Raw genomic sequence first — 23800 nt, 5'->3', positions numbered from 1 at the left:
TAGTCATACCCTCACACCTTTTGCCATTCATCTCCAACTGAAAAACAACAATTAAAAAACCTTTGTAAAATATATATGTATATATGTGTATGTGTGTGTATGTGTGTGTGCATACACACACATACAAACACACACACACACACATACACACACAGAGTTAAGCAGGACAAATTCCCACATTGGCCATATCTGAAAATGTTCCCATATGCCTTTTAATGGGGGAGATGTGCTACTATCACAGAAGAGAGGAAGAGGAAATACCATCAGCTTTGTAAATACTCTTGGCCTCCTTCTGACCTTTTAGTCATTCTTTTCTTACAAAATTATTAATGTTTTATTATTTTGGCTACAAAAGAGTTTGCCAAAGACAGGCTCTGACTTTGAACACCATGATTTTGGAGTTAGAGAAAACCAGTCTTTCTTTAGCTATATCTGTCACCAGGTACTGAGGCAGTGGTCTCTCTCTCTCTCTCTCTCTCTCTCTCTGTCTCTCTCTCTCTCTGTCTCTCTCTCTCTCTCTCTGTCTCTCTCTGTCTCTCTCTCTCTCTCTCTCTCTCTCTCTCTCTCTCTCTCTCTCTCTCTCTCTCTCTCTCTCTCTCTCTCTCTGACAATGGCTGGCTAATCATACAACTGTAGGAGGTTGGAATTTCAGTGTTGGAAGAAAATTTAGAGGTCAACTAAGTCAACTCCCTACTCCTTGTGAGGTCCTTGACCAGTGGTGCATGGTATAGTAAAAAATAGCATTATCTCTGTCTAGAGCCAGGGGAACTGGGTTCAAATATGGTCCCTGTTACTTCCTGTGTTACCCTGAGAAAAACATTTACGCTTCTTGGGCCTCAGCTTCCTCTGCTATAAAAGAAGAGGCTGCTCTTCTCTTCTTTTTCTTTTTCTTTCTTTTTTTTTTTTTTTGTTGTTGTTGAGGCAGTCCGAGTTAAGTGACTTGCCCAGGGGCACACAGCTAGTAAGTATCTAAGGTTGGATTAGAACTCAGATCCTTCCAACTCCAGGGCTGGTGCTCTATCCACTGCACCACTTAGCTTCCCTAAAAGAGGCTGGTCTAGATGACTTTAGCTCTAGTCTATGAACCTGTGCTTGGCCATGACTTGAATATTCTTAGTGTTTGAGAACCTGCCATCTTAAATTCCATTTTTCAGGCATCCCTAATCACTGGGAAGTTTTTTCCTTCTATCAAAGCAAATCTGCCTTCATCTAACTTTCACAATTAGGATATAAATCTTAATTCTGCCCTTTGGAGCTAATGAGAATGTTTAATTTCTCTTTTCCATGATAGCCTTGTAAATATTTAAAAGCAGTAATTAACATCTCTCTGTGTCTTCTATTATTCCAGCTACATATCACCAGTTTCTTCAGCTAATTTTCACGGTATGTTTTCATGGCCACTCATCATTCTAGCCATCCTGCTCTGGACACGTTGCAGATTTGTAAGTATAGCAGCTAGAATTGGACACAGTATGTCCAATACGTGATCTGACCAATACAGAGAGTACAGCCTCATGACCTTCCTGCCTTATTCTGGACTCTGAATTTACTGAAAACATGAATCACAGTAATATTCTTATGGGGAATGGTATGTTCCTCTCCCAAGATCATAGAAAATGAGAATGGTATTTTAAAAATGCAGCACAGTTTAAACAGAAACAAAAACTATATAAAGGACTGAGAATGCAGGATTGGGCTGGACCAACCTGAGACAATGAGATTTTCTTTTCTTTGGTCCAGTACTGTGATTTCATGGTGTGTGAGGGAATGCTTGACAAGGGTGGGGAACCTGAAGCTCAAGCATGGCCCTTTGACTGAATCCAGACTTCACAGAACAAATCCTTAAGGGGGCTACAGGTTCCCCACCCCTGGTAGAAGTTCCCTCCATTGATGTCTTCCTTGTAGCTTTTAGTATTAGGGAGCGACATGGGTTCTAAGAGATGAAGTGATTTGTTCATGATCACAGAGCTAGTATATGTCAGAAAGGGACCTTGACCCCAGGTTTGCCTGACTCCACAGGTAGCCTTCTCACTACTCTGCCAGTGTGATAGCCAATTGTAATTCAACTCAACGAATGCTTATTAAGACTCTAGGCTCCTTTTTCCCTGGCTGGCAGACTGGAACCCCCACAATGCCTGGAGTCACAGTGAAGGATGCAAACCAGCAGGATTTGTCTGGGCCCTGGCTGTCTTTCTCAGAAAGCTAGGAAATGGGGGCAGCTAGACTGCACAGTGGGTAGAATACTGGCCCTGGAATCAGAAGGACTCGAGTCCAAATCTGACCTCAAATAATTACTAGCTGTTTGACTCTAGGCAAGTCACTTACTGGCGAATACCTCAAAAAAAAAAGTCAGGGAAGCTGAAAATTTCCTAATGAGTAGGCATAGTCAAATCAGTTAAACACATGAAGTTGGTGACCTATGATGAGAACTGGTTGTACACACAGGCTTCCTCCATGGCCTATTACCTGTACCTCTGAGATGGTGCAAGTATGAGATTCACGACTGAGATATACAGTGGACACCAGTACAATGAGGTCACGTCCAGTCACTTCAGCAGAGGCTCCAAGAGTGTGACCCAAAGGGTCCTATAAGACCTGGAGGACCTCAGGATGATGGAGAAAGACCAGGATGGGGACCAGAAGCTGATACCTCAGACACACAGAGAGACCTAAAAGAATTGCCAGACAGGTGGCAGCTGCCAGCAAGAAATAGTAGGACAAACCACATTAGATTCATTAATAAATTGCTTTATTGGTTAAAAAACATAGGCTCTGCATCTTAGCACTGTGCTAGGCTCTGGAGGAAGTTTGAAGTTCAGATAAGACTCAGTCTATGCCATCATTGAGCTTATAACTGTAGGGTCATAGGATCATTGATCGTGAGCTGGAAGGGGCCTGAGAAGCCATTGGGACCCCCCCATTATACAGATGAGGAAATTGAGGGTGAGAAAGAATAAGCAACTTGACCATGGATATACAGTTAGTAAGCAAAAAAGCCAGGATTTCAATTTAAGTCTTCCTGTCTCCAAGTCCATTATATCATCCGTTATGTGTGTCACGGCATACCTAAGGCCCACATCTGAGCACAAAGCAGGAAAACCCAGCTACTTCTATCAGGCAACCTGGCTGACTTACCGGCAGGGCAAGATCCGTACAATGTCATTCGGTTTGTAGCCTTCAATACAGACTGCGCAGTTATCAAAGTCAGGCTCGGTTTCCTACAGCAAAGAGAGAATAGATCAACCTGTTTCCTTCACTTAGTTAATCTTCTTTTGTAGATACCTGAATTATATATTAAGTCAAGTTACTGTGGGCCATTGACTCCATTCTACAACGGATCTTCAAAGAGAGGGGCAAACCTCTCAGTGGGGCCTGGGCTGGTTTTCTGAATTGGCAATTTATCATATATGTGCTCCTTCCATCCTCCAACATTTACCCCCAGAGCCCTTAAGTCCTGCTCATTGCCAGTGTTTTTATAATGAAACCACTGTGCCTACTATAAATCATCTTTGTTACATGCTGGTCTTGTGGATGCTTGCATGGCTATTCATTTTCCCCCTGCTCTTCTTGAGCAGAGCCAAGAAGTGACTTTAGCACAGGTCTACCCTGAAAATGACAGCTGGGGAATTTACCTTGTCACCCTTCTTGATGGTCCTGACCTGGAGCTTGCTGATGGCTTTCTTTGCAGCATCTCCCAGACGACGCTGAAAAAGGTAAAAGCTGCTTATTAGTCATTAAGACACAGACCTCCAGGCTGGTTATTCACAATGTTCTTAAATAAACCGGGGCCAGCTGCCATGAAATCACAAAGGGAATGAAAAGGGCAAATAGCAGGGAGAGAGGAGGAAATGGTACCTATGAAGAATGGCCACATGGAGGGAAAGACTAAAGGTAGCATCTAATAAACACTCCACAGAAATTTGAGTCCTGTTAGCTTATGTGCCCTAAAGCAGAGTATGAGACAAGAAGGCGCTGGCCCTCAGTGATTCCAAATCCAGCGGACACCCACAGAAGCAAAATCAAGTGGGAAGATGAGCAATTACTGGGCTAATCTGGGCTGTGAGGTGAGCTAATTTGGATAATAAGGCCATCCCAATCATCCACTTCTTTGTAATAGCAGGGGGTTTTGCTTGATTGTCCACACAGTCGTCTTAACTCTTCATTTTAATTGCCTTAGGTAGTTATAGTCTTGGAGTGCATCTGGTGTCTACTGTCCCACTTCTTGGGTATTCCAATTTGTTTTCCATTTTATTTATTTAGGGAAAGTGTTCATCATACAGTCACAGGACATTAGAGCTGGAAGGGACCTTAACACTTTTCTAGTAAAGCTCTCAATTTTAAAGATGGAGAACGAGATTCAGGCTGAGTAAGTTAATCAGGGTCAAACATTTCCAGGGCAATGACCTCATTTCCAGGCCCTGGAACCTCACTAGTCCAGTGACTGCTCTCATAAGCAACATAAAGTGCTGACTGGGCCCTTTCTTGACACTGGGGCTGGGTGGCTTTCGTGTCATGCCTCATTCTCGTTCTTCTCCTATCCCTCTGGCCAATCCTTCTTTGTCTCTATCACCTTTACCATCTTTTCATTCTCATCCTATTCTCCATACCCCATGAAGGCATTGCTCAAGGGTTTCAGACTTTGCTTTGATCTCTCTCTACAATCTCTTCTCCAAGAGTCCTTATTCACTCCAGCTCTCTACAAATGACTTCTATTTGTTAGTTCTGACTTCCTTATTGAACTCTAGTCCTGTATTTCCAAGTGTGGAATAGTAGAGAGAGTACTAGACTTGGAGTCAGGAAGACCCAGTCTGAATCTCATCTCTGTTGCTTTGTATACATGCTTTGTTACCATGGGCAAGTGACAAACTCTGAGCCCAGATTTTCTCACCTCTAACATGAGAACATATCATAATAGTTACAACACCTACCTAAAAGGATTGTTGTGGAACTCATAAAATAATGCAATACTTTGTAAATTTTCAAGGTCCATTATCAATGTCAGTTATTATTATTTTATCTCCATAAACATAAATGAAAAATTAGTCACTGGCACGAGGACCATCCCTGACACCACCAATCCCCACTGCTAACCAACAGGGAGCTAAGCCCCAGAGACCTGGGAATAACACAACTCTCTAGACCATAGGCCTGTAGTCATCTTCTGGGGGAGCAACCCCTGTGGGATAGGGGCCTGCCACCAACCCTGCCCCCACCAATACCGACTTCCACAAGCCATACTAGATGAAGAATCAAATTACCCTGAGGTGGAATCAGGGGTAGCATTGCCAGGTGGGCCAAATCACTACCACCATCTTAACCACCAACTCCCCTCCCACCTCAGTGGCAACAGCCTAGGACTTTTCAACTGATCAATCAACACGTATTCATCAAGCAACTGCTGTCTGCTATGTACTACGTAGGTACTGGGGATGTAAGTACAAAGAATAAAACAATCCCTCATTGCAAGGACTTTATATTCTTATGGGGGAGAAAATGAGTACATATAAAAATATATAGAACATAAATAACAAACTAATAAATACTAATTTATACAAAATAATTAAAACAAGGCTTTTGGGGATGGAGGGCATTAGGGGTTTGGAGAGTTGGGCAAGGCTACATCTTAAAAGAAGAGAGGGATTCTATGACAGAGGTAAGGAAAGTATGCGTTACAGGAATGGGAGATAGCAAGAGTCCTGGAAATGGCCGTGGCACCCTCTTCCCTCCTGCTCCACCTTACTGCACCCCTGCTGCCCAGACCATTAGCCCTATTTTCAACTCAGCCTCCACAGTCAATATCCATGGAAGCAAGACATTGCCCCTTGGCAACTATCCCAATTACTGAAGACCCAGAAAAGAAACTGATCACCATCAAAATCCTTGTTACTGTCAAATAGCTAAACATCACAAACAGATGTGGCAATAACACTAAAGAAGATGCACTGCCATCTGTCTTGCTGCTCCACCCTAAGGACCACTGGATGCTTCCATCCAACTTGTTTTTGAACCTTCTGTATGTGTTCTGTTCCCGTATTACAACGTGAGATCCTTGAGAGTAGGAATTGTCTTGATTTTTCTATTCTCAGTGCTTAGCACGTTGCTAAGTACATTTTAAAAAAAAATCATCATTATTATTACTATCTTTACCTAAATGTCAGAATGTTCTGTGGTTTTCTGGGGAAAAAAAATAAGTAGGAAACATTTTTTACTTTATTCTGCATTATTAAGTTTTACTCCATCATGCTCTTAAGTCTACACAATCAATGAGACAACAAATCAAGCCCTGATGTATAGTGTTTACTGATTTTTAAAGTGTAAATGATTTCACCAAAAATTTAACAATAGGCCCTTGTCTAGATGTAATGCTGGAACTGCAAACTCAACGTGCCCCAAACTTACACTTATATCATTTCCAACCCTTCTCCCTCCTACCTTGTAATTAGCCCTTCCTCTTGGCTTCATTATTTCCATTAAAGAGGCCACTATTCTCCAAGTCATCCATGCTCAAAATTTGGAGGTCATCTTTGATTTGTTATTCTCTCTTGTCCTTGACTTCCAAACAGTAGCCAAGTCCTCCTGATTCTACCTCTGCAATGTCTCACATTCATCTGTACCTTTCTGTTTCCATTGCCTCTATTATAACTCAGGTCCCTATTGTCTTTTTTTTTTCTTTTTTCTTTTTGGTGAGGTCATTGGAGTTAAGTGACTTGCCCAGGGTCACACAGCTAGTAACTGTCAAGTGGCTGAGGCTGGATTTGAACTCAGGTCCTCCTGAGTGCAAGGCCAGAGCTCTATCTACTGCTCCACCTAACTGCAACCCCATTACCTTTTACTTAGATTACTATCATGGCCTGTCCAGTCTTCCTACCTCTAATCTCTTTTCTCTTTCAATCTTTCAAGAATGGTCATGGAAAATTCATTGGATCATGTAATTTCCCTGCTAAAACAAGCAAACAAAAAACAACACTTCAATGGATCCACATTTCCTATAAGAATAAAGTTCCCACTCCTTGGCCTATCATTCAAGTACTCTACAATATGGACCTCACTAGTCTGCTTGGCTTTATCTCCCAACGATCCCCTCGATATATTTGGTACTTTACTCAAAACGAACTACTCGCTGTTCTGTGAAAAAGCCCTTCATTTCTCTGCCTCTTGTGACTATGTGTCTGGAATGCCAATTCTGGGCATCTCTGATAGTTGAAACTCTCCCCATATTTCGAAGAGCAGCTCAACTCTTCCCCTAAGGAGCCAGACGTGGATGCTGCCACCTGGATGTGATCTCTCCCACCTGACCCACTTAATCCTCTCTTGATACCGTTAGTATTTTTCTGATACACGCTTACTCCAGTGAGAGGCAACATGGCATAGGAGATAAGGGGCTTGTTTTGGAATAATGAAAAACTGGGTTTAAGTCCTGCTATGCCCCTCTGGATATGTGTCTCCACGTCAGTGACATTGGATAAGTCTCTAGGATGGTAAGTCATGAGCAAGCTGTCCGTCTGCTTTGGGGGAGAATGTTTCCACAGTGCAATCACAGATCTAGACAATACAAAACAAAACAAAAACCACATTTGCATATTTGTCGTACCTTCCTCAGCCCCAAGGTATATGTTATAAAATTCTTCTGGCTCAGTAATACAACTTACTCATCTTCATTTCCCTGGTAGTACCTAACAATAACAGGGATAGGGGTTGGGACTAGAGCCATCATTTCAGTGATAGAAGGAATTCCCTGTTGAGGGAGTTCACTGTCAGTGCTAAAGCCCACTCTCTAAGGCTACTGGTTGCACAGTTTGCATTCACCAGCCATGGTAGAGTTTCCTTTGCCTCTTGCCTAGGCATAGTATATAAGTCAGAAGTAGGATTAGAACTGGTATCTTCCTAGCTCTGGGTGGCAGCTAAGTAGTATAGTGGACAGAAGAGTGTTAGATGGAATTAGGACAACCCTAGTTCCAATTCTCCCTCAGACACTTACTAGTTTTATGACTTTGGACAAGTTACTCTATATCTCTCAGCCTCAGTTTCCTCATCTGTAAAATGGAGATAATAATAGCCCCTATTTAACAGTTATTGTGATGATCAAAGATGTGACTTACGTAAAGTATTTTGCAAACCTTACAAACAATGTTATTATTATCCAAAGCCAACTCTAGTCAAATCTAGCATGCCATGCTATCTCTCACATGGATACACACATTACAGACAATTAATTAATAAATATTTGTTGAATTGAAATATTAACCCCCCAAATAAAACTATGTGCAACCTGCCCGAGAAGAGGGTCTGCTCGTGACTTTCTTTTTTAAAAACATTTTAGCTCTTAGGAGATGCAGAGAAAAAGTTTTGATGAATGTGTTTGCAGAGGGATTCATTGACCAACTGAGAATTTAACATGACAAATGGAGAAGATAGACAGCTAATGGAAGAAGAATATAAAAGTATGCTATAATACTGGAGTAGTGTCAGGGATGTTAAAACTTAAGGACCACCTAAGGCTGGCTATGATTACTAAGGATAACCAAAAGGGTTTTGCTGTTGTGAGGAACAAACGAGTTACTGTGTGTATAATGCTCTTGTTATTTAGTCATGTCTGACTCTTCATGACCCCATTTGGGGTTTTCTTGGCAAAGATACTAGAGTGGTTTGCTATTTCCTTCTCCAGCCCATTTTAGAGATGAGGAACTGAGGCAAATAGGGTGAAGTGACTTGCTTAGGGTCACACAGCTAGTAAGTATCTGAGGCCAGATTTGAACTCATGAAGGTGAGTCCCAACTCAGTTCTCCATCCACTGCATTACTTACCTGTCTCTCGTATAATGCTTTGCAAACCTAAAAGCATTATATCAATGCTAGTTACTATTGTTGTTATATTGATGGAAATAATAGGGTCAAAAAATGGAGAGGTCCCACTTGGAAGATGAGGAAAAGATGGAAGAATCGCTTCTTATTGCATTTCTATTTTCTCCAACAAGGAGAATGACTTTTGGATCAGAAAAAAAAATGTAACAAAAATGGCTAATAGGGAATTGGAACCTAGAATAAGTAGGAAGATAAAGACCACCTAGCTGCCCTTAAGGAGTTCAGGTCAACAGCTCAATATATATTTACAAATAGAGCTGAATGGCCATCTTTGTGGGAAAGTCATTTGTTTTGCTCAGTCTAGTACCATGTCACTTTCTACAGTAGCACAGTCTCATAGACTGAACAAAAATAATTCAGGTTAAATAAAAATTTTAAGTTATGTGTCCCCAGAATGTTTTCAAAGGCAGACTGATGAGGTCTTTGCTTTAAGGATACAGGAAAGGAGATTTTAAAAGTTTACTTGCGTTATTGTTTCAAGAGAGCGGTGATTTCATCAATGTGGGCACTACCACTACCCTAGTAAATACATTTTGATTTTTTTTAAATTGATGAATGATAGAAATTGAAGTCTTTCTATGCTTTAAATATGGCAGGTAGGTGGTGCAGTAGATAGAGTATTAGGCTTATTTATGCCCTCTAGAAAATGAAGTTTGGCAAGCTTTTAGGAAGATCCGATACTGAATTTGGCTTCAGAGACTTACTAGTTGTGTGGCTCTGGGCACTTAGCCTCAGTAGCCTCAACTGTAAAATGGGGATAGTAAGAATGAGGTAACATATGGAAAGCATTGTGTAACCTTTAAAAAAAAAGATAGTTATTTAGTGTGTGTGTGTGTGTGTGTGTGTTGTATGTGTATGTGTGTGTATAGCTTTATGAATTGCTGGGTTTAAAAAAATCATTACCTAGTGACCAATCCTCTGGTATTAAGCCTCCCTGGACTGAGCTAAGCTGGTTCTCAGGTGACCCTGGTTTCTTATTTGAAGCCTTTCCAACTGTGTAGGTCCTGCCAGACTTGGAGTTCTACTGGAATAGACTTTAGTTCCAGGTGACTGAGAGGAATCAGAGAAGAACTTAAGTGTTGAAATACTCAGGGGATGCCCGAGCTGCTCAGAAGTTAAGTGACCTGGCCAGGGTCACACAGTTATTAAGTGTCAGAGGCAGTATTTGAACCCAGAAGGAGACACTCTAGTGTACTGGAATTGAAGGATCTGAGCTGAGATCCCACATTGATGTGTATAGTCTATGTGGCAAATCTGGGTCTCTATTTCTCCATCTTTAAACTGTAAAATAAGTGAATTAGACTAAAGAGTTTCTCTGATTTCTTCCACCTTTGGCTGTACTTGTCTATAATCTTCCTGACCTCAAGAGAAGGTCAAGTACTGAAGCCTAGACTCTATCCCCTATCTCACACTGCATCTACAATTTAGACATGTCTGAACAAAAACACTCTGGATCTTGGGGGAAAATTCCATTTCATTTTTCTATTTTTCCCCTAAATAGCTTTTCTAAGACTCTCAAGGTGTCATGCATTTCACCAATAAGTAAGAATGGCACTTGCATTCAGGAAACAACCCAAAAGCAGGCTGGAATGAAGGTATTAGGCCTCATGATGAGCAGCAGGGTTAATGCTGAGGGATTTAAGAAGACAAATCCCATTAAGGACACTGGGATGCCTTCAGCAGGCACAGGTAAATGCCCTCCTATGTGGTGAGCTTACTCAGTGCCAACACAGAGATTCAGTCACAACAAAGGCAGAGCAACTCTGAGTATTAGCTTCCCCCACTAACAGAAGGAACTATCAATCCTCAGGGAATGGAAAAGCCCTTATATATGCCCTCTGGAAAAGGTCTGATGAGCTCTTAAGCTTGGAGGAAGAGACACTTCTCTAAGGAGTAGCAAAATAGAAATCATAGGCTCATGCCACTTAGAGCTGCAAGGGACCTTAGCAGTCTTCTTATTGACAGCTACAGCAGAGAAGAGGGGTAGGAAGACCTCAGTTCAAGTCCCACATCTGGGTTCATAACCCCAAATAAGTCACTTAACTTCTCTGTCCCTCAGGAAATTTTTTAAGACTATAAGTTGTAGAGCATGGACCCATCTACATTGGTAGAGGTAGCTTCCAATGCTGATGAAATTCCAGGGTTGATTCAATAAAAGGAAAAAAAAATACACTAATTTTGAACACATGAAAACTGAAGCCCAGAGAAGGGATCAGAGTGGGACAAGGTTTCAAAGGTGGGAGGAAACAGATACCAAACCAGGGTTTTCCACTATATGCTGTCTCCTCTTATGATGGGGAAAAAATATCTGACAAAAATCATGAAGATTCCTCTCTATTCTATGAAGATTTTTGTTATGGGAGGGGGCAGCACACAGAGAGAAGTCAAGGGACTCTAGGCATGAAAGATACTTTTTACTTGTCTATCCCCCCAAAACTGCATGAAATATATTTCCTGTAATCAAAGCTTTATTTTGGTTTCAGTTATCTTTATCTAATCCGTGGACACACACACACACACAGACACACACACACATGCACACATGTGTGTGCACACATACATACTCTTTTGACCAAATGAAGGCTGAAATACTGGCTGTAGCTCAAGTCTGGGGAAGGGAAATAAATAATGTCTGCAGCTAGGGGCAGTGCAGATGTTTCAGCATCTGTCTGATGAATATAGAAAAATTGCCCCTCTGCTATTTGACAATACAATTCAATAATGTTTCCCACGCCTCTGTAGGAGTGCTGGGTCATTACAATTCCTTTCAGAGTGAGAAAATAAAAATACATGCCTTGAGACAAGTATTAATATTCCATGCTCATTTTTTTCCTCCAAATTTCAACAGGGTGTATAACTTTCTGTTTCCTTATAAATGAGCTAAAAAAAAGTATACACAGAAACACTGACAGCTGGAAGAAAGATCACTGCCACACTTTGAACCACAGCCAAAGCAGCACTGCTGGGGCTTCACATCCCCAGGAAAAAATGACTCAAGGGAGACACAGAATGAGAAGAAATTCAAACCTTTTACTGAAATGGTTTAGGTTGGTGATTTTGCAGTCCATCTCCCTCATCTCTAAGTTTGAATCACAGTGTGTATGTATGTATGTATGTATGTATGTGTGTATTCGTGTGTGTGTGCACATGTGTGTGTGTGTGTGTGTGTGTGTGTGTGTGTGTGTGTGTGTGTGTGTAAAACATTTACCGCACCCCTTCCAGATTCTCAGCATAAAGTGTGGCTTGTGCCCAGCTGGGGAAAAGGAATCCATGAAATGGAGCCAGATGTCTAAGCAAATGTGCCAGATTGGACAGACACTTTGCTGTGTACCTCTAAGAAGTACTGCTCAGATATACACAGAAAGTGATGTTAAAGGGAGATTTTAGGAGTCATTTTGAGGACTGTGAAAGCAATGGGGAGGGGGTGTGCTCTTAGTACTTCTGCAGGAATCCTCACCCAATTCAGAGAGAGAGTCTTTATTTTCTCCATCCCCTGAAGGTTAGCAGGGCTAGGAAAGAAACTAGCCTGTCACTCAGTGGAAACCAAGGAAACACAAAAAGAAGAAACTTTAGTGAGTTAATTTGGTTGCTACCCCCAATGATAAGAAATGGGCTTTTGAAAAAGAAATTATAGCAGCTTTGAGGACAACCAAAGATTTTAATAAATGCCCCTAAGCAAACTAACCCAAAGGAGACCCAAATTCCACCCAAGATGTTGAAGTGACACAACTACCTGGCATCTAAGAAACTGAAGGAAAATCCAGTGCAAGATTTCCCTTCCTTGTATCTCTGCTATTTCTACTACTACTTGCTACCATTGTTATTACTACCATCTTTTACTAGATATTTTTTCCTCTCTAGGATTTCATGAAACTGCTGTCTCCTGACTCTCCTCCTGTGCATCACACCACTTCTCCTTAGTCCCATTTCCTATATCATCATCCATGTCATGCAGTCTAACTGTGGGTGTGCTCTAAGGTTCTGTCTTTGGTCCTCATTATTATTTTCTTCTTCGTCTTCATCTTCATCTTTGTCTTCGTCTTCATCTCTGTTTCTGTCTCCGTCTCCTTCTTCTCCTTCTCCTTCTCCTTCTTCTTCCTCTCTCTCTCTCTCTCTCTCTCTCTCTCTCTCTCTCTCTCTCTCTCTCTCTCTCTCTCTCTCTCTCTCTCTCTCTCTCACCTCATCCACTCCCATAGCTTCAGTTTCATTCCATTTATCTATGAATGCAATTTCCTGTATGTTGTTAGGTTGTTTCAGTCCTTTCAAACTCTTTATGACCCCATTTGAGGTTCTCTTGGTAAAGATACTGGAATGCTTTGCCATGTATGTCCTTCTCCAGCTCATTTTAGAAATGAGGAAACTGAGGCAAACAGGGTTAAGTGACTTGTGGATGATCACACAGCTAGTAAGTGTCTGAGGCCAGATTTGAACTCCTGAAGGTGAGTATTCCTGGTTCCCAGCCCTGTGCCCTATACACTGTGCCACCTAGCTGCTAATTCTCTATATAGTCAACCCTGATAGCTCTTTGGAACTCGAATAGCTATCACCAGCTGCCTAATTGACATTTCTAACTGGATGGCCTATAGGCACCTCAAACTCAATACGTCTAAAACAGAATTCATTATCTTTCCTCCCAAACCCATCCCTGTTCTGTATTTTCTTGTTTCTGTCAAGGGCACCATTATCTTTTCAGTCACCCAGGTTTTCAAATGAGTAATTTCCAACTCTACTCTCCCTCTCATAGTATATACCTAATCAGTTGTTAAGTTTGGGTAATTCTAAGTCGCCAACATCTCTTGCAACTGCTTCCTCCACTCTACTCACAGGGACATTTCCTTAGTTCAGGCCCTCAGCACCTCTCACCTGAACTACTGTAAAAAAAAAGAGCCTAATTGCTGTCCCTGTCTCAAGCCTCTCTCCTCTTCAATCCATCCTCCATACAGCTGCCAAGATGATTTCCCTAATGTACTAACCCTACCTCATCACTCCCCTACTTAATAAACTCCAATGGCCTCTTATTATCTTTAGAAACAAACAGAAACTCCTCTCTTTGGCATTTCAAACCCTTCACAACCTGGCCCTCTCCTACCTTTCCAACCTTATAACATAGTTTCCACTTACATACCACATTCCACATTCTGTCTACATGCCATTGCAGACACTGGGCACCATACCTGGATGCACTCTGCCCTTCCATCCCTAGCTTCTTTCAAAACTCACTCCATGCATGAAGCCTGCCCTGTTTATCTCAGTGCCTCCCTGCAGACTAACATGAATTTATTTTGTAAACATGTTATATACTTATGTTTGTACATGCTGTTTCCCTCCATTAGAATGATCACTTATTGAAAGTAGAGATTGTTTCATTCTTTGCACTTGTATCCTCAGTGCCTAGTATAGTGCCCTGCACATAGTAGGTGCTTAATAAATACTCATTGAATGATTGGTTAGAACATAAGCTCTTTGAGGATAGTCATCATTACATTTTAATCTTTGTATCCTGGGCATCTAACACAGTACCTTGCAAACCAAATTCACCTTTTCTTTGAGTCACGTTCAACTCTTCATGACTAAATCTGGGGTTTTCTTGGCAGAGATACAGGAGTGGTTTGTCATTCCCTTCTCCAGCTCATTTTTGAGATGAGAGACCAAGGCAAGCCAGGTTAAGTGAATTGTCCAGGGTTGCACAACTACTAAGTGTTTGGATTTGAAATCACGTCTTCCTGACTCTAGGCCCTGCTCTCTATCCAATATGGCTCAATAACTTAGTGGCCTTCCACTTTCCATGCAGGAGATAATATTCAGAGCTGTCTTTTTATGTAAAGCATTACACTTGGGTTCCAAAAAATCAACTTCACAAATCAAAGATGGGGGAAGCATGGTTAGATAGCAGCAGTTGATCTGAAAAGTTCTAAGGGTTTTAGTAGACTGACAACTCAATGAGTCGATAGTGGAACAGGGCAGCTAAGAAAGTCTTAGGCTGCATTAAGAAAACATGAGTTATAAGAATGAGGAGCGATAGTGCCATTGGTCAGACCACAAGTGTGACCACTTCTGGGTATCACATTTTACAAAGGCCATTGTCGAACTGAAGAGAATGCAGACGGGGTCAACTAGGATGGAGAATGGACTTGGGGTCATGCCTTATGTGGACAGGTGGAAGCAACTGGGGGTAATTAGCCTGGGGAAGAGAAGACTTAGGTGGCAAATGGAAGATGAATCAGAATTGTTATATTTATCCCTCAAGGGCAAGAGGTGGAAGGGGCAAAGAGGCAGACTTAGCTTTGAGGTAGGAAAAAGGCTTCCTAACAATAAGAGCTATCTAAAAGTGAAATAGGCTTCCCCTCTTGTTGGGCCTGCCATCTCTCCCAGGTTGGAATGCCTTCTGGAAATGAATCATCTCTTGCCTTCCAGAATCTCTGGTTTCTTTCAAGACTCAGGCCAAATGCCACCCACTATGGAGGCCTTTCTGGGTACTCCCTGGTACTACTGCCTTCCCCTCTAAGGTTGTTTTGTTATTGTTGTTGTTTGTTTGTGCATATTTCATATATACACCTATATAAGTTTGTCTTCTCCATTAAAATGTAAACTTCCTATGGTAACCACTTTTCTTTGAATCCTGAGGCCTTGGCACATTACCTGGCACATAGTAGGTGGTTACCAAATGTTTGTTGATTGACTGCCTTCTAGTGGGGATTCTTTTTCAGGACTGGATTGGACTAAATGATTTCCTCTCTCTCTCTCTCTCTCTCTCTCTCTCTCTCTCTCTCTCTCTCTCTCTCCCTCCTCTCCCTCCCTCCCTCCCTCTCTCCCTCTCCCTCTTTCTCTCTTTCTTTTCTTTCTTTCTTTCTTTCTTTCTTTCTTTCTTTCTTTCTTTCTTTCTTTCTTTCTTTCTTTCTTTCTTTCTTTCTTTCTTTCTTTCTTTCTTTCTTTCTTTCTTGGCAATTGGGGTGAAGTGACTTGCCCAGGGTCACACAGCTAGTAAGTGTCAAGTGTCTGAGGCCAGATTTGAACTCAGGTCTTCCTGAATCCAGGGCCAGTACTGTACCACCTAGTTGCCCCTACATGATTTCCAAGATCCCTCCCAATGATGAAATTCTGTGATAGTCAAAACAAATACAATGTGTTTGGTGACTTTAGGGAGACTTCATTGGTAGCTGCTTCTGTACACTATACAATGTGAAGCAGACATCTGATAGGTAATTTCATGGATGCAGCCAGACAAATTAGAACTTTAAGGCCCCAAAGTTGATTAAAGTTTATGTGTGCACACATGCATACACACAGAGCCTGGATTATTTAGTTGTACAGACAAAATTAACCACAGTTATTAAATATCCACTTTAGTTAATATTGTTATTGTTGCACTGTTCTCACTGCACTCCAAAGAATTTTCACTATCTTTGGGAGAGATGCCAAGGGAGTTCTTTGCTCCTTCCTAGGAGGGTATCATGGAAATACCTCTTGCTACTGGCTCCATTTTGCACACTGACATTTCTCATTGCCTCTCTGTTTCTCTTCACGATAGTGTGGCAAAGCAGCTACTGTGCTATATTTGGAATGAGCAAGACTTGCAGGTTCAAATCTAAGTGCTGACAGCTGTTAGTTGTATGACCTAGGTCAAGTTGTCTAAATAACTCTGAGTTCAGTTTCCCTATCTGTAAAATCGGGGGGAGAGGGTTTCAAGATAGCCTCACAGGTACATTTCAGCATGAAATCTATGTTCCTCTACTCCATTCTGTTCTCTGCTTATCCTATCTTCCTGCTATCTTTTTTAATAATTCTTCTCTACTCCTGTTCCTCTTCTTTTCCATTCCTGCCAGGAAACAAATACCAAAGAGAGGGACACATACAAACAGCATCAAAAGGGGTTCCCAGAAAAGAGCTAAACATCCATTGGACACCCAAAGGAAGCTCAGTAGGTATCACTGGATTGGGTCTGCCTCCAAAGCAACTGGCTTGGCTGCTTTTTGTTGTCCCTCTGTGGAAACAGTTTATGAAATGAAAAGTACCATCGTATCTGATCTGCCCATGGTGGAACCAGCAACCACAGCCTCTGCTGGAGGACACTGCTGTTCCTGGTGCCGATGCTGACCCGCCTCTGTGCTGGCATGTCCCAGGAGGCTGTGAGTCAAAGCCTTGCACAGTTGCCAGGAAACGGGCTAACCTGCCACAGCTTTGACAGCCGACTTTCTTTTGTGCATATCTGCCTGTCAGCCACGAGGCTATTTTAGAGCAGGAGAGGAATGAGTGACACGTCAGGATCCTTATCCTACCCGCAGCTCTATTGGAGAAGAGGATGCTGGTATGGGAAGATAAGACTTGCTAATGAGAGGGGACAGCTATAGAACTGAGCTTGAGACCCAGGTCATTCTGGGTGAGATTTGGAGACGGAGGCTTTGTGTCTCAAATCTGGAAAAGTCATGGAAAATGGAATACTGTTCAACCTAGGATGGGGTTCCCCCTCTTTTTCTTTAAGGATCAATATTTAAAAAGCAGGGTAGCCAGGGATGCCTTAGTATCTGTCCCTCTGGTTCCTCCTTCCACCTTTCTTTGCTATGTCCCACCCTTGCAAAAGTTTTCTTCTCTTCTCTTCTTGTCCAGAATATGGTTTACATCACTAATATAAGAGTTCATGGTAGTCTAGGATCAGAGCTTTTGAGTTGGAAGGGACCTTAGAGACCATTTCTTCAATCTCCCTCATTTTACAGAGATGAAGAGAGGAAGAATGAGTTGCCCAAGGTCACAAAAGCCACTAAGAGATAGTAAAAGCAGAGTAGGCACTGGAACCCTTGTCGTACTCCAGACCAGCCCTCTTTTTGCTGGCTTAAGCCATCTCTCTTCAGAGACAGTAGTGTAATATGATGGAAAGAGGGCTAGCCTCTTTCAGGAAGTCAGGAAGATACGAATTCAAGGCCTGCTTCTGACATACACCATGAACAAATCATTAAGTCTCTCAGTGTGCTCTCCAAGAGTAAAAATTATAGACTTACTCCTCCTATAAAAGGAGTTTCTTTGTGGGTGTGGGCATTCCTTCCACTGCTGAGATCAAAGCTCTCAATCAATAAGAGTTCCAGGATTTGAGCAATTCAGAAATCCCAGTTAGAATTCTCTCCCACCTTTCCAGGATCACTCATCTACCAGCTATGCCCAGTTCTTGAGTAGAGGAAGTAAAATTTATGATGGCATCGGGGCTGAATTTCTCTGCCAAAGGACCATGGAACTTCCAAAATAGGCATTTCAAAATTTTCCCAACCGGCTTAGGCCCATTTCTTACATCATAAAGGAGAGCTTCCCTCTGCTCTAAATTAATATCTGGGAGCAATTCTTGCTGTTTCTACCTGCAACTTCTCCTTACCTCTTGCTTCCCTAAGGAACTGTAGTGCCAGAGCCTGGCACATAGAAGGGACTTAGTATTTGCTTCTTGACTTTTAGAAGGAGGAGAGCATTGGCTTTGAAGGCAGAGGGTCGGGTTCAAATACCAGCTTTGCAACATACTATCTGTGTTACCCTTGGGGAGTTTACTTTGCCCGTGAGGGACTCAGTTTTCTAACCTGTAACTTGAGGAGGTTAGATCAGATGATCACAAAGGCTTCTTCCAGCTCTAACATTCTATGATCTTAGATTCCTCTAAGTCAGCCAATCATTAAAAAAAAAAAAAAGGAAAGTAACACCTGCTGTGGAATTCCTTTTTCTTAATGATAAAATTATGAGGTTAGACTGTTTGATCTTAAAGATCACTTCCAGTGCTATATTTCTGATCCTATGATCACTAATTAATTTGAAGAACCAAGACAGGTCCAAACAACCATTATACCCTCCCTCAACAATACATACTAATGACAAGTGACTTCAAAGGATTAGAGAAAAGAAAGGAAAAAAGGTTAATTATGTTAGAGTCATCAAATATTTCAGAGTGGAAGGAGAAAGAATAAGATAATAAAGAAAGGATTAAGCTTCCAATTTTTTCAGTGTAACTTTGGAAAACCACCACTAAAAACATGCCTCTGATTATACAGGGTTTTGTGTGTGTGTGTATTGGTAATGAACTATTAATTTATTTTGCATATTTTATTTTCTCAGGGCCAGTCTCCCCATTAGAGGACAGAACTCAAATCATTATGCTTTTTTAAAAATGCCAAGTACTACTTGGTGCCTATGTGGACATGCAGTGAATAATAACTACCAATGAATTCACACGGGTCACTTTATCGATTCAACCATTTGTTGGATCCAATTATTTCAAAAGACCCTGCTGTGCCATTGTCAGTGATATTTGAAAGATTGTGGAAAAGAGCCAAGCACCAGAGTAGAGAAAGGCAAATATCATACCAATTTTCAAAAAAATGAAAGAGCAAAGAATTTACAAATTATAAACAAGTGAGTTTGACTTTGGCTCCTTGGGAAAAATTTCCTATGCATCATTAAAGAGGTTGATGAACACCACACCAATCTAAACTTACTTCCCAACTTAAAAGGGTTACTAACCAGGTAGTTGAGGGGAGGGCTATAGATATAATATACCTAGTTTTTAGCAAAGACATTTAAGAAAAGATCTCATTATTCTCATGAAAAAGATGGAGAAATGCAGGCCAGGTAAAAATACATTTAGATGCATTCAGGACCAGTAAAGAAGTAGTTAATGGTTCAATGCCAGTTTGGCAGGATTTTCCAGTGGGGAGTCTCCCCCACCCCCACCAATTTGTGCTTGTCCCTGTGCTGTTTAACGTTTTTATCAGTCATTTAGAAAAAGTCATAAGATGGCTTGGTTCTAAGATCTGACAATCACATCCAGCTGGTAGGTCTAGCTAACACACTGAAAGACAGTCAGTATCTAAAAAGGTCTTGCCAGGTTACAGCTGGGGTCAGCAAACTCTGGCCCACCTGTTTTTTTATGGCCTGTAAGCTAAGAATGGCTTCTAAAAATGCTGACTCCTAGGGTTAGAGTATTGGGATGAAATCTAGAAAGATGTAATTTAATATGGTTTAAAAATCAGCTTCTCTAGTACAAGACGGGTTCACTGAAAAATCTGGGGGTCTGATGTGAGAGAAAGCTCAATAGGAGGAGTCAGTAGAGTAATATGGGAGTGAAGAAAGCTAATCTGCATGGAGAGGTGTGGCTTCCAGGAGTAATGAGGTGATAGTCCCACTGTCCTCTGTCCTAGTCAGACCAAACTGAAGTACTGTGTTCAGTTTTGGGCACCACATTTTAGGGAGCACATCAGCAACCCAGGCGGGTGTCTTGAGCTCCTGCCATATGAGGATCAGTTGGAAAAAACAAAGGTTGAACAACAAAAGATTTAAGGGGAGCATGAGAGTTATCTTCAAGTATTTTAGGAGCCATCAAGTGAAAGAAGGATTATAATTGTACTCTTTGTCCATAGAGGTCACAACCAGAAGAAATGGGTGGAAGTGGCAAAGAGGCAAATTTAGGTTTATTATAAGGGAAAAGACAAACTGCCAAACACACCATGTCAGCTAGATTCTTCCAAAGTGATTCCATTTGGGGTTGTCTAAGAAGGTTGTGAATGGGCTCCCTTTCACTGGAGGTCTGAAAATGAAGGCCTTTTGGCAACTTGTTGGTTGTAGAAGGGAATATTGTTCAGTTCTGATTTTGACCTAGTGGCCTCTGAGGCTTCTCCTGAGTCTGTGATTGCAGGGAATGAAATCCCTGACAGACACAGAACGTGATGGTTAAGGGCCTCTCTGGAAAGACTGATAAAAACACAATGCAAAATGCCCACTGATAACAATGACTTCTTGTGAAAGTAGCTCTTGGAGAGATTCCAAATGCAACATGAACCTTTAGAGAGCTGCTATTAAGAAGAATAGCATAAAAAACTACTCATTAAGTACATCAAATACAGACCTACTCTATGCTTTAGGAGATGAGGTGTAAATAATTCACTTCAGCACTTACAAGAGAAATGATTTTAAAACACAGACACACACACACACGTACACACACACACACACATGTGCACACACACACACACACACACACGCTTTAGAAGAAAACAGCCAAAATAAAAGAATACATCTTAATGAAATAATTTCATGGTTTAACTGAAATTCTTCTACAAAGCTGATATATTAGTCAGTCATCAAACATTTATTAAGTGCCTACTATGTGCAAGGCACTGTGCTGAGTCCTGGGGATTCAAAGAAAAGGAGAACATGGTCCCTGCTCTCAAGGACCTCACAGTCTAAAGGGGGGGGACATCATGCAAGCAATTATGTACATAGGAGATACACACAGAATAAATAGGAGGCATTTTCAGAGAGAAGGCAGTAGACGTAGGGAGGAAAGCAGGAACAGGAAAGGCCTCTTGTAGAAGGTGGGATTTTAGCTGAGGCTTGAACTGAATCAAGGTAGAAGTGAAGGGATAGGGAAGCATTTGTAGAGGACAGCCATTGAGAAGGTAAAAAGTTGGGAGACTGTCCTGCGTGAGAAGCAGGAAGGCCACTGTCGATGGATTATAAAGTATTTGGAAGGGAGTAAATTATAAAAAAAAGATTGGAAAGATGGGAAGGATCCAACTTGTGAAAGGCTTTAAAAGCTAAATGGGATTTTTCTATTTGATACTGAAGAATAAGGAGTCATTGGAGTTTATTGTGTGCGTGCGTGTGTGTGTGTGTGTGTGTGTGTGTGTGTGTGTGAGAGAGAGAGAGAGAGAGAGAGAGAGAGAGAGAGAGAGAGAGAGAGAGAGAGAGAGAGAGAGAGAGAGAGAGAGAGAGAGAGAGAGAGAGAGAGAGAGAGAGAGAGAGAGAGAGAGAGATGTGAGTGTCAGTCACATCCTTATCCTTCTCCCATCTGAGTGGAAGATGGACTGGGGATTAGAGGGATGAGAGACCAGAAGCAGGGAGATCAATTAGGGAGCTGATACAATAGTCTAGGTATGAGGTGATGAGGGCCTGCACAAGAGTGGTGTTTGTGTGAGTAGAGAGAAGTTGACATATAGGAAGAGGTGATGAAAGTGGAAGTGACAATACTAGAAAACAACTTAAAATGTGGGATGTATATAAGAGAGGCATTAAGGTTAGGAGTCTGGGTCAGTGGGAGGACAGTGGTACCCTTCATGGTAATTAGGAAGTTGGGAAGAAGAGAGAGTTATGAGATAAAGATAATTAGTCCTGTTTTGTTCATGTTGAGTTTTAGGTGTACAATAAGTGATGTGAGTATGGAAGGCAGGAGAGAGGTTAGGTCAGGCTAGAAAAATCTGAGAATCATCTGCATAGAGACTGTAACTGAATGCATGGGAGCAGATGAGATCATCTAATGAGAGTGTAGAGAAAGGAGAGAAGAGAGCTCATGACAGATCACTGGGGAACACCTATTGTTACTAACCCATTGTCAGGAAGCATGACCTGGATGAAAATCCAGAAAAGGAGAGTGAGAGTGAGGGGTCAGGGGTCATACAGGTAAGAGAAGAACCAGGTACCATGCACTAAAATTCAGAGTTGATAATGTAGATACATTAAAAAGCATCAATATGTGCTTAAAGTGGTTTATTCTTTAGCTACTTCTTTTTTTATTTTTTTATTTTTTGCTAGGTAATGGGGTCAAATGACTTGTCCAGGGTCACACAGTTAGTAAGTGTTATGTGTCTGAGGTCGGATTTGAACTCAGGTCCCCCTGAATCCAAGGCCAGTGCTCTATTCGCTGCGCCACCTAGCTGCTCCCCTTTAGCTACTTCTTAACATACATTAGGCCAACCAAATTTCAGCATACATAAAAGACCTATTTCAACTATCTTAACTGTAACATTTCACCTTGGAAAAAAAATTGCACTTGGGGAAATGACATATAGATTTGTTTTCTCTCTACTTCACTGAGAAAGTTATTCTTTCTGCTGTATGATAAGGCTCCTGATATGGAGAACATGTGACAAATTCCACTTTACTGACAGCTGCATTTAAGTGGTTTATCAAAGATATCCTAGAAAAGTAACCTGGCATGAAGAGAGTCATATTCATCTAAGAAGCTAGTAACTTTCAGCCAATGGTTATCTATACAGTGCGTTGAGAAAGGAACCAAGTCTTTAGCTAATTCAAGCTTCTTCCTCTCCAAAAATAAAATCCTACCTGGATACTTTGGACTAAAATAAAACAGCCTGCTCAGATACTCAATTTCAAATTGTGTATTTATGTTGTCCAGAGATGTAAACTCTTTTAGGAGCTGTCCACTAAATGTTGAGGCAATTGGTTCAGTGTGAGCTAATCTTACTAAAACTAGCCAGGCCTTTTTTTTGTTTTGGTTGAATGGAGTATGGTCTTTTTTAACATCAAAGAGAAACTGCAGTTGTCGGATGGAATTTATGCTTATTGACTCCCACTCTGTCCAAGGACTGAATGGCAAATTGTCTATGTGGATCATAAGATTGTGTCAGTTTGTCTTCATTGAGCAGCTCTGGGGAGGAAATATACTTTAATCTAGAAGAAAGTTAATAAAATGCGACCAAAGGAACATCTTTAAGTTACTCTGAACTTAGTGGCTTCTGCTCTCTTAATTATTTATTTATTTATTTTTGGTAAGTCACAAAGCATACCTATACCAATTAACAATGGCATCCAAAATGTGTTTACCTATGCAGAGTGAAGTGGATAAATGAATTCCACCAAAACCCTAATTCAGACCCTAAATCCCACCCTTGACCCAAATGTGTGGATAACTGCTTTAGTTCTGGGTGGGTATGTGTCTAGAGACAATGCCACTCTGAAATGGGAACAGATCATTTCTATGTGAGCATTGCTTTACTGAGTGGATGGAGATGTGCCACAGCTTTCCCTCTGTCATGCCTCATGCCTCATTAAAACAATCTTAAGAAACTTGGAAGGACTGAATATTTTGGTCTCGTGTCAATTTTCACAAGATTCAACTTGCTTATACAAATCCCAGTATTCAGGTGAGTTTGAAATCCCATTCTTCAAGTTTATAC

At 41.4% G+C, this 23800-nt stretch overlaps 1 protein-coding gene across 2 annotated transcripts in view; it reads right to left on the bottom strand.

Moving 5' to 3' along the window:
• The window catches only part of RNF150 (ring finger protein 150), a 346382-nt gene that overhangs the window by 98344 nt on the left and 224238 nt on the right, over nucleotides 1-23800 (bottom strand). For both annotated transcript variants that reach the window (XM_020989851.2, XM_020989852.2), the window contains 2 exons: nucleotides 3633-3704; nucleotides 3136-3218 (listed from right to left, as the gene is read on the bottom strand). In XM_020989851.2, coding sequence (XP_020845510.1) covers nucleotides 3136-3218; nucleotides 3633-3704 — 155 coding nt within the window. The remainder of the gene's footprint in view (nucleotides 1-3135; nucleotides 3219-3632; nucleotides 3705-23800) is intronic.

The sequence above is a fragment of the Phascolarctos cinereus genome, unplaced genomic scaffold (assembly GCF_003287225.1).
Source record: "Phascolarctos cinereus isolate Bilbo 61053 unplaced genomic scaffold, phaCin_HiC Scaffold_9;HRSCAF=440, whole genome shotgun sequence".
Taxonomy (NCBI): Eukaryota; Metazoa; Chordata; class Mammalia; order Diprotodontia; family Phascolarctidae; genus Phascolarctos; species Phascolarctos cinereus.
Note: the sequence above shows the minus strand (reverse complement) of the source record. Positions and strands in the feature narration are given on the sequence as shown.